Genomic DNA, 16,419 nt, shown 5'->3' with positions numbered 1-16,419 from the left:
TTGGCTTATGGCCCCTTTCCTCCATCTTCAGAGTCAACAATGGTGGGTCAAGTCTGTCTCACACTTCAGACCTCCCCTCTGCCTGCCTCTTCCACTGCACATCTGTAAGCAGCATTCTACCTTCTTCTACTTTTAAAAAGTCCTAGGATTCCATCGGACCAATCCAGACAACCCAGAACAACCCTCTTGTTTTAAACTCAACTGGTTAGCATCTTAATTTCATCTGCAAAGTCCCTTTTGTCGAGTAAATTAACATATTCACAGGATCCAGGGCTTAGGGAGGGTGGTCATAATTCAGCTACCGTTAGGGACATGATCAAAGGAAGAAAGAAAATCAAAAGAAGAAGCGGAGACAAACACCAGGGAAAATCAGAAGAGAAAACAAAACAGCAGTGGTTAAGCGGTCAGTCTGAGGAAATGACAGATGTCTGCCTCGCTGCCCAGGCTGTTGGGGCGGGTCTGCCTTCTCTGCCACCTTTTTAACTGTGTTTCCTGGCCCTCAATGGAAGCACAGCCCCTGCGGTGGGGAACAGTGATGCTCCTCAGCAGGAAGGGGACTATAATTATTGGCCGCTTTCAGCTCCAGCCACAGCACAACTGTGATACCCGTTTATGCCGGACACTCCTGAGGGCTCCACCGTGAGGCCGCTCTGACCGGTGAGCAGTGGGCCGGGAGCGGGTGGTAGTGGAGGTGGTGGTGTGTGGCAGCAAGAGATGGTTGTGTAGATGTTTTCCTTCTGGGCTTACAGGAAACATAATTGCACAAACTGAACCCCTCGTGTGGTGAACAGGAGTCTGGAGGAGTCGGTGTGTCTCCCCCTGAAGTCTCCTGCAGGAGAGCAGTTTAATGCCATTACCTATCTCTTGCCCTCATCAGACCAAAGGGAGGAAAGCCAGAAAACTTCATACCAAGTGCTACTGAGAGAGTGCCTGACTCTCACCAGCTCTGTTCCTTGCAGCTCAGCATCCTGGTCCTGGTCCTAATCCTGAGGGCCGTCAGTGCATAGGGATGGAAGGACATCACTGATGGCAAGCTTGGAAAGGTCCCCTCAGGGCGTCGGGGACTGAAGGACTTTTATTAAGATTGGCCCCTCCATTTCACTGATGTGGCAGTGGAGCCAGAATGCTTCCTGGATAGACTTCTTATTTCCTCCCTTGCATTCATTTCCTAGGGTTGCCGTAACAACGTATTAAAAACTGGGTGGCTGAAAGCAACAGAAATTAATTTTCTCACAGAGGCCAAAAGTCTGAAACCAAGGTTTTCGCAGGGCCACGCTCCCTCTGAGACCTATAGGAAGACTCCTTCTGTGTTCGTTCTAGCTTTCTGGTGTCTGTTATAAATCCTGGTCCTTCCTTTGCAGGCAGCTACATCACTCCAAACTCTGTCTCCATCATCCCATGATGTTCTCCCCATGTGTTTTCACATGGTGTTCTCCTGTCTGTGTCACTTCTCATCTTCTTATCAGGACACCAGTCCTACTGGATTAAGGACCCATCCTACTCCGGCATGACCTCATGTTAACTAATTACATCTGCCACAGCCTTATTTCTGTGCAAGGTCACGTTCTAAGGTTCCAGGATGGACATGAATTTTTGGAGGACACTATCCAATCCAGTATACTTTCCTACTCCCCTCTTCTTCCACCTTCTCTTCCTCTTCTAAACCTCTGGGTGGGTTATGAGATGAGCTCCGTCTAAATGGGAACTGCAGAAATGAGCTCCAAGGCCCGCGGACAAACTCCAGAACACAGGAAGGTTTTATCTCAGTGAGCAAAACTCACCGACAGGCCCTGGCTGAAGACTGGGTAACCTCAGATGAACTGTTTCTTTTTTCATGTAGTCCCTCAGGGGCCAGGTTTAGAAGAGTCTGCATAAGGATATGTCTGGAATCTTGGCTGTTTTCTCTCCCTCTTCTCGTGGGGTGGCATAGAGAGGATTCTGTTTGTGCTTTCCATTTTCTATTAACTATTGCTTCCAACAGCGTGGCTAAGAAGGCCTCACGTTACGTTGGAATCCATGGTCTTTGAGATCAGGATTGTAACGCTATCCTAAAGTGTTCCTGGAAGGCAGGAGGAGAGATCATGCATACAGGTGGGCACCAGTGGGCCTGTTGCCGGTAGATGTAACCGGTGTCCAGGTTCTTGTCCTGCCCCCAAAAGAATTTAGAGACAAGTCACAGTGGTTAAAAAGGTATAGTGAGGATTTATTAAAGGATGGACAGTACACTCTCAGGGGAGAGCAGGCAGGCTCAGGTGAGCAGCTGCCCAGAGTTTCTTTGGCAAGTTGTTTACATAGGGTGTAAAAATGAATGGGCGTATATTCATTAGGAAGGGAAGGGTCTAGGGTCGTATTCCCTAATTTTCATCCCAACTCCACCTTCCCAAAGGGAGGAGAGATTTTTGTCCTCATTCAGTCTGAATTGGAAGTGTCATGGTGTCGGTACATGATGGGTACTTTTAATCTGCAAGGCTAATTTTATTGAAATAAGGGCATAATGAACAAAAGGTTACATTCAGACCCTGGAGATTCCTGCCTTTTCCCACCTTTCTTTGCGGGCCTCCAGGCTGCTCATCACCCCAAAAGGTGTGACCACTTATCAGCCCAGAGGTTCCTGCTTTTCTTTCTTTGCCCAGGGACCCCTGGTGCTTACATGATGCCCATGGTTTCCTGCATTTGGACGGTGTCCCTCCTTTCTGCCCAATTCCTGCCATTTGGCCTGAGCCCCCCTTTCTCTGCTCATCTCTAGCTGTCTACCTGTTCTGACAGGACCAGAGGATTCTGTGTCCCAGGTCTGTCCTTAGTGACTCCTCAGGTTCTGTGACCTGGGCCAGAACTACACTTGCCAGGCTTCAACCCTCCGAGCAGTAACTTCTGCTATCCCTGCCCAGCAGCCTCGTGCAAGTTATTGATCATTCTGGCATCTTCAGGACTCCTGGGAAATGATCTGAGAAGGTCTGGGGAGTGCTGAGAAGAGGATGCCCCCACTCCCAGCACACACACAGTCTCCCCCGACTCACACACGCCCCGCCCTCCACATAGGTGCTCTGGCCTCTTTCACATCTTAAGGGCAGGGAAGTTGCGGGTACTTACTGCCTGGTGGATACGGATTTTCCTGGATAAAGTGCTCCCACCCCTTGTGATCCTGGACACCTTAGGAATTTGTCATATTCAGACATGGTGCTGTTTAAAAATATAGTGTTTTCATGGAAAATTCAAGGATCAGTAAGGCCTGCAATCAGGAGACTATTGCCCTTGAAAAAAACAGTTTATTACAGTTCCCAAGAGGAGGGGACACACAGGAAAACATAGGTCAGGAGTGTAAGAGCAGGGTGAGCTGGGAACTGCAGGCCACACCCTCCATTCTGGTTTCCCTGGGAAGGAACAGGCAAGGCAGGGTAAGCAGGTCTAGAATTGGCTGGTTTGAATAATTTCAGTGGGCTCTGGGACATAGGGGTTGTTCCTAGCTGTCTGGCACCTGGCCCTGGCTGGTTAGGGCGGGTGGGTAGTGGCTGGGAGTGTGAGATAAAGGAAATATGTGAGATAAAGGAGGTCATTAGGACTCTGGATTGTTTGCCTTTTGCATTTAAATGTGAGCTGCTCAGTATCTCTAGGAATTGGCTAGCCCTGGGCAAGGCAGTCCCTCTAAAGGCTCAGCAAATCCATTTGACTAACCCGAGGCAGGGAGTGGTTGCATGGTTAGTCCTGAGAGGTTTTGTGGACACAAGACCATTGGTTTAATATATTTAATTAATTAATGTCTGCCCAGATGTACTAATGGCAGAAGTCTAAGGGGTCTCTCCCAGGTATAAAATATGTACTTGGGGACTTCAGAGACAATGCAGCTGCCTGACTGGCTAACAGAGGAGTAACTCCACTGATACATACACAGTTTAGAGTGGACCCCTCCCTAGCACTTGAAATTTAGGTAGAATTGCCTCCACTCCCCAAGTCCATGCCCTGGAGAAACTTCTCCAGTGTTTCTGTAAGTTCCGAAGGACTTACTTTTTCACCATCTCCTCTGCCTCCAAGTCCCTGTGCCCCACATGCTCTCCTAATACTGCCCTTGCAGACCTAGAAAGCAATACTGCAACACTTTTCCTAATGCCTTTCCCTGACAAAATAAAAATTCACTCATAAGGAAGGATTGGTGAGCAAGGTAGAATTTCCTGAAGATTTGCATAGGAGGTAGGGGCAGAGGGGTTTGCCTTGCACACTCCACAACAAATGACTTGGAAATATATTTAGACATTCTGATTGCCCACAGTGCCTTTTTAGCCAACTAATATTCCGAGAGAATTCTCTGGCATCCTTACTCCTTTCCCACAAGCAGAGTCATATCTCCCTTCTTTGTACACAGTGATATGCAAATTAATCAGCCAAACAAATAAGCAAAAAAAAAAAAGAGACAAAAGGAGACAAGAAAACTCAAAAAACATTACGTTGTTGACTTGTATATCAAATGTAGTGATAGGTTACATTTAATAAGGTTCTGAATACTGCAAATTAAAAAGTGTGACATGAATTACTAAATATTCTCCAAATACCCCTAAATTGGAAAAATCATCAAGAGCCAAATAACGACAAAATTGGTGAACGATATGAATCATAAACTCAAATATATTAGTAATTGTATTAAATGTAAGTGGACTAAGTGCTCTAGTTAAAACACAAAAATTGATGGATAGGATTAAAATAAACAAAATCTAACTTTGTAGCGTTTACTAAAGAAACACATAAGACACGTGAACACAGAAATTCTGAATGTGAAAGCAGAGAGAAAAATTATAGCATGTAAATATCAACCAAACGAAAAATGGAGTAGTTACATTAATATCAGACAAAATAGAGCTTATGACAAAAGTATTAATGAAGAGGTTTACCTTCCAATGAAACAGATTTAAAATATAATGTATCATATAATTATGAGTAACATATAACATTGAAACATTTGCATGAGATGTTCAACACTTTATTATAAAGCAGGCTTTATTTTAGATGGTTTTGCCCAACTGTAGGCTAATGTAAGTGTTCTGAGCATGTTTGAGGAAGGCTTGGCTAACCTATTATATTCGATAGATTAGGTGTATTAAATGCATATTTGACTTACAGTATTTTCAACTTACGATGGATGTAACTCCATCATAAGTCAAGGAAGATCTTCACCACATTTTCTTTATGCATTCATCCTTTGATGGACACTTAGGTTGCTTCCATATCTTGGCTATTGTAAATAATGTGCAATAAACATGGGATGCCTGGCACAAAGTTAAGTGTTCAGTAAATGTCATATGTTCTCATTAATATTGTTATTTAAAGATAGTTAAAAATGTATGTATCCTGTACTTAATATGAAAACTACAAATGGAATGTTTTAAATTTCTTGTTATAACATAAAACAAGTGGAGTTGATTTTGTAAATATGGATCTTGATGTCTTCTTGGTGGATATTTGGCTCTATGGAGAAAAAAGATTTCCTATATTTGCTATTGGTCTTCAATATGTAGATGTTGGCTGGACCTCAGTGGATGACAGCCCTAGATATGATAAGAAGGATGAAATTCTCTCTAATGTTTGCAAGCCTTAGGCTCCTGGTACCTGCTTTATCAGTTCTCCAGGGGAAATCTTTTCTCTCATTTCAGAGGTGAGAACACCATAGGTCTTATACAGTTCATTTGTCAATCTTTGGCTTGATGTTCTCAGTTGAGTTTTAAAGACTATAGGCCCTCTACATTTCTGCTCTTCAAGAAACTGCTAAGCTCTTTCTGACAAAACTTTGACCTTGCAAATGCAGTAAGAATCTGACATGATATTTTTGATATTTGACTGCTAACAGCTTTTGAGCCTCACCTCATTCTTTTCACTTCTGCCCCACATCTGGGCAAGCTGATCAAGCTAATAAGATAGCCTGGGTGCTCCCTCCTTTGTCACAAGCAAGACGTTCAAAACACATAAGCCTCTGACCAAGTGCAGGAGCAGTAACACTTGCCCCACCCTGATGTACTGCAAAAGCCCCAAGCCGGTCTCCTTTGTCCAAAGTGCGTTTGAAAACGTAAATAAAACCAACAAATCGCTTAAGTGCTAATTAGTAAAAGTTTATAAACTGGGAGCACTCAAACCAAAACACGGAATGAGGCTTAGAGGTATATTGTTATAAAGCTGCTTATACAATGTGAAGGCAATGAGTGTTTATCCTTCACAGTGATCTGTTACAATATTAGACTTTTCTTAAATGAAGGAGAATTGAGTAGTGGTTACCTCATATCAATTTTGGGAAACAATTTAAGTTTCGTTTATGATTCTCCAAGAAGGCATAAGCAAGAAGTGACCCAAGTCAAGTTACCACATTCGTCTTGCAAAAATCAGGCTTTGCTTATATGACTAAAATGGTTTTGCCCTCTCAGCGAATTTTCAAGTACTCGTCTCTGTTTGTGTTTGACTTTAACACTTTCTTGCTCTCTCCACTCATTTTCAGGCCAGCTCTGGAAGATGGTTCTGCTCTACCCAGAAAGTCTCATTATGTAAATAGTAAACCTTTCAGATCCTCTTGGGGTGTGTGTGTGTATGTGTGTGTGTGTGTGTTTTTGTGTGTGTTTGTGTGTGTGTGTGGCATCATTAGCCTGACATCTGGATCTGGGGTGGAGGTCCATCCTGTTTCTATAGAGTAAATACAGGGGCTGTGCCTGTGTCTCTGAGTCTCTGAGCCTGTGCTCAATCCCTCACCAGCAGCAGATGACAAGTATCCTAGGGGAAACCTGCTCACTTTCTGTTCTGACGTTCATGCTCATGTTTTAATTTAACAAACTTTAAACGTCACTTGGAGGAAATAAAATCGAGTGTGTGTGTGTGTGTGTGTGTGTGTGTGCATGTGATCTCATTTATGCGACCTTCATTTTTCCATGACATGACACAAGAGAAATTCAAGTCAATATAGAATACTTTAAGGATTTTCCACCTGGTATATTGGTATAATATTTGGGGAACAGGATAATTTGTAAATGCCTATCAAAGCCTTAAATGTACAGGTGTTTGACCAAATACTACTAGTTCTAGGAATTTAACCTAAAGAGAGAGCTGGATAGACTTTAAAAAAATATAAGTATGAAAATTTTTATTGTCACATTATTTATTGAGAAAAACTTACAGTATAGTTTTATGTAAATCAATATATACATTCAATAGAATACCAGGTAATTATAAAAGGATTATGAGTATATGCTTTCATGGATGTAAAAAGATTCCCAGGATTTTTTTTTTGAGCTACAAAATGTTGCAGATCAGCAAATCAGATGATTCTACCTATGCACATAGGTGTGTGGTTGTGTGTGTGTGTGTGGGTGTGTGTAAATGCTTATGTGTATGTGGATATGTGTATGCACAGAGAGAAGCCTAGAAAAGATTTTGCCAAAATATTGACAAGGATCATTTATGAGAGGGTTTCTGCTTTCTGCTTTATGAGTTTATATTTTGTTTGATTATTCTATGAACTGCTGTAAAATGTAAGTCTTATTTTCTGGAATTTGGAAAATTCCCAAAGACTTCTTTTTTTTTTTTTTCCCAAAGACTTCTTAAGAGCCTTTCCTACCCGTTTCTTCAATTGCCATTATCCTCCTCAGTGAGGACACACCCTAAGTCAGGGCTCAGGTTCTCCTCACCTGCAGCCTTCCTTTGACTGTAGGAAGTCCCTCCACACCCCAAGTGGTGAATCCCACGCATCTCCTAATATCCACTCCATTTTGACTCTGCTGATTGTAAAGGCAGACCCACTTCCAACTTTCTACACTCACGAAGTCACCTACATAGTGTTTTGCACGTTGGTGTTCTCTGCACGCTCTGTCAGGCTGTGAGATCAGGTAGCATTTCCTGTCCACGGCTACCACATAGCTTTCTGGTTGGCACTATACGCTGTTAGGTCAACTCTCCCTGTGACTTCCTTCCTTTATTTCTAGCCTTCTCCCATAGTATATTCATTTAGATCGTGAAAGCATAGAACTTGGCATATTGCCATTCTCACCCAGCAAAGAAGGAAGTGTAGCTCATCTCTAGGGAGCAAAATGACAAGATTTCACACGTCAGGATCTACTGCCAAGCCCTCAAGTGCCCTGCGTGGACACTGTATAACACAGTCCCAAGGTGACCACCTTGAACATATTTCAGTGGAACTGGGGACATTGGTAAGAGAGGGAACATAACAACATATTGGACAAGTTATTTAATAAGGAACTCCAGTTTCTTTCCCTACAAAACAGGGATATATTACCTAGTGGAGATGGCTTTGCGAAGGATACATGAGCTAATGCACATGGCTTCTCTGGACATCACATAGGTACTACAGAATCAATATACCCTAAACAGAATTCATTATCTTTCCTCTCTATCTGTCTGTGCCTCCTGCCACTGAAACTTGCTGTCCTTCTCCTTCTTCCTTTTTTTCCCCCCAGTTCTCACCACTAGTTCATAGCACTGCTCTGATCTCATTTCCCAAACCAAAAACTGTAGAGTCATCTGAAACTGCTTCCTCTCCCACACCTCCCACACCTCCCACAATTAGCCTGCCACTGAGTTCAGTCACTTCTGCAGCCTGTCATTCATATCCATCCCATCTTCGTCATCTTCACTGCCATCAGCTTGGCTCATGCCCTTTCCTTTATCCTGAATGGTTTCAGTTAACTCCCCCTAGATCACTCCACATTCCTTTCAAGCCAATTTCCACCCACTGTCTTAATAGATGATTTAAATAATTTAATCAGGTTCTTCCCTGCTTACAATCATTCAAGGTACATTATGCAAAGCCCTTTATAATCTGGTCTTTCTCTCCCTTTATATTGTCATCTCCTGCTGCTTTTAAATCTACACACCCTATTTCTCAGCCTTGCCCAGACACACTGGGACACTTTAAATCTGGGATCTTTGCACATGACATACACTGAAGCTGCTGCTGTGTTCTCATTCCCTTGTCTGATACCTCCTACTCTTCACACAAGTTCATTTGAGGTGTCATCTCCTCTCTGAGTCCCTCTTTTAAACTGCTTCTAGGCAGTCTGTACTACCTCCTCTGTGTTTTCCTAGTAGTTGGGCAGACTGTATTATGGTACCTATTCACCCATCATCCATGCATAAAATTCATGCAGCAAATATTCACTGATCAGGTCATCTTCCTAGGTTTGAGAACTCAGATAAGTAAGAAATAATCTCTGCTCTCAAGGAATTCATTGGCCCAGTGAGAAAAAGAAAACATATACACATATTGCTATAATACTAATGTGCTAAGTACAATGATAAAAATATTCATAGGGTAATAAAGGAATACTTAACACTGTTTGGTGGGTGGGATGCTCCTGGAGAGAGTGGTCCCAGGGCTCTCAAAGCCTCACTTGCCTCATTTAGAAAATGAAAAAAAAAAAAAGAAAGAAAATCTACTGCATATGAGTGCTGAAAGGATTGAGGGAGAACATTCACGTGCTTGGCATTTAGTTAAGTCTTCAGTAAATGTTAGCTGATTCTCAAAGAATGATTAAGAGTTACCCTATGGAGGGGAAGGAGAAATAAGGGGTGGGAGGAAGAGTATTCAGATAGCCTAGCAGGAGCTTGGAATGTAGATGAGAGACCACAGCACAGGGAAAGATGTAAGCACTTTACAGTTGTTGGGGTCTTAGCTGCAAGGCAGGGAGGGGTAAGAAAGAGGCTGAAGAGACAAATCAGACAATGGCAGGTCCTCATAAGGCTTGCTAAGGATCTTGGATTACTCCAGTCTGTTATGGGATGCCCCAGAAGTAGATTAGAATGCTGTCAATAGCCAGCCTGATTCTGGTTATGGATAATTAATAAAGGGAACATCCTGCAATTAGATAAAAGATGTGTGGGAATTTGTTAATGATGTTATAAGGGGTCCACAAGGCTCAGTGGAAAGGCATGTAAGAAAAGGGAAGAAGAACTGGGTCCCAGAGGAAAAGACAAAGAAGAGAAATGAAGTCCCAAGTAATAAAATTGCTTCAATGCAGAAGCAGGTTGAGACCCCAGGTGGTAATAGAAGTAGAGGCTTGGTAGTAATTTCATTGCCTGGCCTGGCATATATGTGGTGGCCCAGGTAAGAAATGGTCCCAGAAGGTCAGAGGTTTCATGTGTAGATGACAACGCTGGCACAGGAAGATGGGCAAGAGTTGGAAATTCTAAGTATATAGTAAGATACAATATTATAATTATTTGTTTAAACTCACTTTCCTGCACTAGACCCAGAACACCTTAGGGCTACCTGTCTCATCTCTGTATCCCCAGAGAGAAATATATATCTTCTTTGTAAGATTGACACACTTGATTTTAATTTCCATAGTCAGTAAAAGGTAAAAATTTTCAGTGGTCCACATTTTCTTGGGAGGCTAAAGTGATTATCCACTCAGCTTTGCTTTCTACACTAGGCTCTAAGTAATCACTCTGGTAGCATAGTTCTGGCGTTTTGGCCTGATATCAGATGAATTTTAGCAAAAGCAAGTCATTTGAGGAATTTTGGCCTTGCTTATTCATCTAAATGATAGTGATTATTTATACTTACCTTAGTAGACCCAGAGAGACAAGAATGAATGATACATGGTAAAGCCTTTTATAAATCTAAATAAAATGTAAATAGTATTAGCATTTTAAATATGGCAATCAGGGGTGGCAGAATGCATGTAAACATTGGTCTCTGAGGTTGAAATTTCAAAAAAAAGCTTCTTGCCTTTTCCATACTAAATAAACAGACATCTGGAGGAGACGTCTTTCTCCCACGGCTGCCTTCTCTGCATCCCCGCACCCCCCGCCCCCGGCTTCCTGCAGCCCTTCTCTTCACCCCCACTCCTTCTGCTGCTCCACAGAGTCTGCTCCTGTGGGCTTTGCACCAGGAGGGAAGGGCAGGTGGAGGAGACTGGGCAGACACATTCCTCCCATCCCCTCCTGGCAGTATTGATCCATTTCTCATTCTGCTCATTTGGGCTGCAAAGCCAGTCAAGTGCAATGCCTTTCCCACTTGGCTATCAGTCCTACATTCAGCATAAGGTTCCAAATGTGTGGAATACAGGACTACTCACGAGACACAGAGGCACAGGACGCCTGGCATAGACTCGCTGTCTCTTAACAGAAAGTTGCCATCCACCCCTTCCTCGAGCAGCAGGGTCTCGCAGTCTCGCTTGCACAGAGGGCCGTGGTAGTAAGGCAGATCCATGCGGAGCCCTCTCGTATCCCAGGATGATTTGAACATCTTCATTGTGCATTCTGAGTGGAAGATACCTAAGGTTGAAGAGATCTGCAAAGAAATCCTAAACTCACTCAGCGTTTATTGTTGCTATTAACAATTCTGACATTATTATATATATTTAAAACTATATATATATATTAAAATATATATATATTTCCAGGATAAAACAAACACATTTTACACTAGTGCTGTTAGGAACCAAGACTTTCTCTTGTGAAAGAAAGAGATATGTTCAAGATGAAAGAATTTAAGCAAAAATTGGAAAAATACACACAAATTTTTATTTCTTTTTTTTAAAATATGTATTTCCTAATTCCATCCAACTGAAAGGGTCTGTAAGCAGTGACAACTCAATATCAACAAGTATGGGTAGAGACAAAATTGTGGTGTCTAAGTACCATTCCCTCATTAAAGGAATCAGGGATCTTTTGAGGAATGGCTGCTTTTATGTTTGTGGAAGGTTATAAACAAGGTGAGCCTAGAACACCTTCTTGTGCAAGAATTCAAAGAAATTAAAAGATGCAGCCATGTCAAAAGAGCAAAGGAGCCAGCATGAAGGGTCTCATATGGGCCAGAGACGAGAAAATTTAAGCATCAAAATATTAATTGCAGTTGGCATACATTGCATATACAAAAATTTATGAGTTTATAAGGATACTTAAAAGAAAAAGAAAGAGTGAAAGAGAATAAATCTCCTTCCAAAAAACAAAAACAAAGGAGGAGGGGAGGCACACCAACTTCTCTGGATCAGAAGATAGTTATGAAGTCCAATAACAAAACGCAGTGCAAAGACTTTGGTAAATCGTACCAGTTTTCCTGAAGTGGGATCTTCATATCTGTGAACTCTTTCTGACTTTAAGGACAGAATCTGAGGTAGGTGTAAAGGCCAATCAAGAGAAGCTAACAAGGAAAGTATTTAGCAAAAATGATCAGCATGGGATCTACCAGAAGTGGTTTGCAACACAAACGTCCTGCTCTTTCCGTTTTCCTCTTGTTTCCTCGAGATCTTCAGGGCAAACCAGCTCAGTCCTGCCAGCATGAAACCTGCTCAGCTCCTCCTCCTGCTGCTTTTCCAGTCTCAAGGTGAGTGGGTCACAAGCTCCTCCCCTGTAGCCTGACCTTCCAAGGGGCAGAGGGCCCAGGTGGGCACTGCCCAGAGGGCCTTTTCTGGAACTGAGAGCCCCTTGTCAGAGAGATTGAGAGACCAGGCAGAAAAAAAAAAGTTGAATGACTCAAGGATGTAAGAGAGAAAGATTGATCAGAGTGTGAAGGAGAGAAAGGAGGAGGAAACGAGTAGGGGGTACATAGAATTGTTGGGGGTACACTGGGAATGTCAGCGTTGAAAGCAACCTGGAAGGCTTTATATTTCATCTCTATTGTTTTATAAAAGAAGCGTCAAGGCCTGGAGGAATCTCCGGGCTCCTCCAAAACTGCACAGGAAGAGGCAGCATCCGGACTGTCATCTAGAGGTCTTTAGACCATGCACTACTGAGCCACCAGAACAGCAGTGATATTGAAACCCTGGCTGTGACCTGGGGGAGCATTTCATAAAATAGGAAGTCATGAGAGTCAAACTTTAGGGATAAGGAAAAAGAGGGGGTTGGCAGGGTGAGATGGGCCCTGACTTCCCCTGCAGTCTCCCTTCTAATCTTCCAGGGCCAACAGCCCTCGGCAGGAACTCAGCCTTTGGGATGGAGAACCTGATCCCAGCTTTGCCCACTTCCAGCTCTAGCCATAGCATCACTGCTGTGTCCCACACTCTTTGGGGCCCCTAGCTGGGAGAGCTGTGAATGACTGGGAGACTTAAGGGAAAGGGAGGGTATCAGGGCCAGTTTTTATGGTCATTTCTTTCTGTGTTCACAGTTTCACAAACCAGCTCAACCCCACAAATTGTGAATGGGGCTCTGGGGGAGTCAGTAATGCTTCCCCTGAAGTTTTCTGCAGAGAAGAGGATCATGTCTATCATCTGGCTTCACAACGGAATATCTATCGCCTTCACACAGTTAGAAGGACAAAGTTCACTGACATATATAACTGATCCAAAATGGAAAAATCGATTGAGTGTCACTGACTCCTACTCCTTGCAAATCAGCAACCTGACAATGGCAGACGCAGGATCTTACAGCACCCACATAACCACAATGACCTCTTCAGTGGTGTCCACTTATGATCTGAGGATTTTCAGTGAGTATGGGCATAGAGGACCAGCTCTCAACCGGCCAGGGTGAATAGGGTCATCCTGTAAGCCGGCGGGTGGGGGCTAGATGACCCTTGGTAAAGACTGTCCCTTGGTTTCACTCTTTTGGCCGGTCCAGAACCTCTCCTAGGTAGATCTTTTTCTTCCCTTTTCTAATTCTTTTTTTGTCCTCTTCAGTTACCAGCAGATTCTGGCTGATGGCTGTGGTTGTGGCAGGTTGAAAAACATCACACAACTTGCTGCTTAGGGGCTGGGAATGGAAGGGTCAGGAATCCTTTTATCCAAAGGGGTGTGGATTCCTTGCTCTGTTCTCTCTCCTTTATTCCCTGAGTCCTCTCCTCCTGGGATGTCCTATAATGCCCCTTATTGCTCTTTGTATCTTTTAAAACTATTGCTTCAAACAGAGAGACTGCCAAGGCCTCAAGTTCAAGTGGATTCCCTCTCCTGTGAGCACAGCACCTGTATTGTCACCTTGAGGTGTTCTGTGGAGGAAGGAGGAGAGAACATCATATATGAGTGGACAAAAACAGGACCAAGGACTGTTCTGACCCAGGAAGGATCAGTCCTCAGTGACTCCTGTAATTGGAACTACACCTGCACAGCTACGAACCCTGTTAGCAACAGCACATCCAGCCTCAACCTTGTTCAGCAGCTTTGTGCAGGTAACTGGTCCCTTCAAGCCTTTCTAGGACTCCTGGGGAATACTTTGAGAATCATTAGAAGGGCCTGGAGAGGATAGATGGTCAGCTCTCAGCACCTGCCAACAACACCCCTTCCACGTATCCACACCTGCTCTGTTCTCACTCACTCTGCTTTCTCTCGTTCAGGTTCCAAGGCAACTACAGGCAATTTCTCACCAGTGACATGGATTCTCCTCGGGAAGGGGCTTCTCCTTGTATCCTGGGGGTTCTAGGAACTTGGCACTTCCAGACACAGGTACTCAGTAGACCTCTCAAGTCAATTCAGGGCAGTGAAATCACTAGTGCCCCAGAATAGTCAGGCTGTGTCCTGGATGAGGCCGTCACTCCTCCATAGCTCAGTTGAGTCCCATTTACTGACATGTATACCTTTCAAGGTGCACTGCTATATATTTTCCAAGGCCAGTTTCATATCCTGGCATGTGTGTGCCCATATGCACACACACTGCATGAGAATGAGGAAGTTTTAGCAAGAAAAGATAAAATAACTGCATGAAAACCATGTTTTCTAGTCTAAGAAGACTTTTCCTCCATAATTTGAGGTTTCTGAAATCGAGATGAGTCATAATATTGGTGTGTGTAGCTAAAAGAGATAATGTATTTTTCTCTTAAAAGGCTTTTTATTAAAATGATCCTGCTTTTAAAAATCCATAAGGTCTTAGAATTCTTGAAATACTGTAGCTATAATACAAAGGCAGGGCTTCCATGTAGATTAATATCCAGATTTGAGGACTGAAATTTCTGAAGTATGGAGCATTTTAAGGACTGCACTTCAAGGAATGCTGATGGTTAGAGATGAGAGAACAGGGGGAATCAGGGCCACAGTAGCCCATTAGAGTGAAATTGTAATCATCAGTAAGCTCCTACTGTGGGTGAGCGCTAGAACATATTGCTTCCTTAATTATGACCAAAACTCTATAAAATAGACTGTCTTATACCCATGTGGCCAGTGAAGAAGCTGACCCTAAGAGGGGCTGAGTAACATGGCCTGACTCACTCAGCTGTAAGTGATGAAGTCAGATAAGTTGAGTGCCTTACATAGACGATGAATAAAGTAGTCTAAGATATGGTAGCAAATAGAATCCCAAAGTTCCAGGGACTTTATGTCTTGCTCACGTGAAAGTCCTGCATGGAAGTTCATGCCAGCAGGTCAGCGTGTTTCCACATGGTCTTTTAGGGACCTCTTCTGACACTGATCCTTGCATCTTCAACACATGGCTCCCCACGGCACCCTTGGCATCAACACTGCCATCCAGGGAACGTGAGCTCCAAGAACACACATGGGAGAGTCCTTGGACCAAGCCTAGAGGTGGCATACATTATTTTGGACCAAACTTTATTAAGGAGAACATGGTTATTATAGCCAAACTTAAGTGAGAGAGCATTTGACAAAGTAATCTAGCTGTGTGCCCAAAGAGGAAGTTGATTTTGGTGGATAAAACACATTCACATAGATGTTTCTCTTAAAAAGCTAAACATCATTAGACGGTGACCAATGCAATAGAAATTCCAACAGAATGTGATAGGTAATATGTTGGAATGCACGATTGTATGATGAGGGCCCTAACTGCTACAGGGGATTAGGGAAGTCTTTCCAAGAAAAGCCTTTTTTAATGTCCTTAATAATATTTGATTGTGATAAAATACTTACAAAATTCACCATCTTAACGATTCTTAAGAATATAGTTCAGTGGCATCAAGTACAGTCACAGCATTGCATTCCATCACCACCATCCATCCATAGAACTCTTTTTATTTTGCAAAACAGGACACTATGTACCCATTAAACAATAATTCTCCATTTTCCCTCCCACCTGAGTCCCTGGCCACCACCATTCTACTTTCTGTCTCTGTGAATTTGACTACTCTAGGTACCTCAGATAAGTGGAATTATACAGTATTAGTTCTTTTGTGACTGGCTTATTTCATTTAGCTTAAAGCCCTCAAGGTTCATCCAGGTTGTAGAATTTCCTTCTTTTTAAGGCTGAATAATGTTCCATTGTGTGTGTGTGTGTGTGTGTGTGTGTGCGATACATCACATTTTGTTTATCCAGTCATTCGTCAGTGGACAATTGGGTTGGGTTGCTTTTGCCTTTTTGGCTGTTGTAAATAATTCTGCTATGAACATAGGTGTAGAAAAGGGAACAATATTTTATCAGAGATAAATGAGTAAAGACTCCTAAGGGAAGGGTTGGGAAGTGTGGAGGGGAGCAAATTCTAGACTGAGATTATTCTGCGGGCAAGGGACTACAAGGCTGAGGATATGGGCATGTTGCTGCTGTCAACAAACAGGAAAT

The 16,419-nt window shown here is 43.0% G+C and overlaps 1 protein-coding gene across 4 annotated transcripts; it reads left to right on the top strand.

Annotated features, from left to right (window-relative positions):
- The first annotated feature begins 443 nt into the window (after positions 1-443).
- Positions 444-14,771, top strand: LOC106728996 (SLAM family member 6-like). Of its 4 annotated transcripts, none has more exons than XM_014554990.2 (6): positions 444-657; positions 6,473-6,518; positions 12,240-12,310; positions 13,091-13,411; positions 13,829-14,086; positions 14,252-14,771. In XM_014554990.2, the coding sequence occupies exons 2-6, from the start codon at positions 6,487-6,489 to the stop codon at positions 14,335-14,337; spliced, it is 768 nt and encodes a 255-aa protein (XP_014410476.1). In that variant the 5' UTR covers positions 444-657; positions 6,473-6,486; the 3' UTR covers positions 14,338-14,771. The 4 variants fall into 4 exon arrangements, with proteins under 4 accessions (XP_014410476.1, XP_014410486.1, XP_032319743.1 ...); XM_032463852.1 differs by having other exon boundaries at positions 446-657; positions 12,232-12,310; XM_014555000.2 differs by lacking the exon at positions 6,473-6,518 and having other exon boundaries at positions 445-657.
- The last annotated feature ends 1,648 nt before the right edge of the window (positions 14,772-16,419 follow it).

Source organism: Camelus ferus, chromosome 21, assembly GCF_009834535.1.
Source record: "Camelus ferus isolate YT-003-E chromosome 21, BCGSAC_Cfer_1.0, whole genome shotgun sequence".
In the NCBI taxonomy this organism is placed as follows: domain Eukaryota; kingdom Metazoa; phylum Chordata; class Mammalia; order Artiodactyla; family Camelidae; genus Camelus; species Camelus ferus.
The sequence above is the reverse complement of the archived record's forward strand: the minus strand, read 5'-3'. Positions and strand labels throughout refer to the sequence as shown.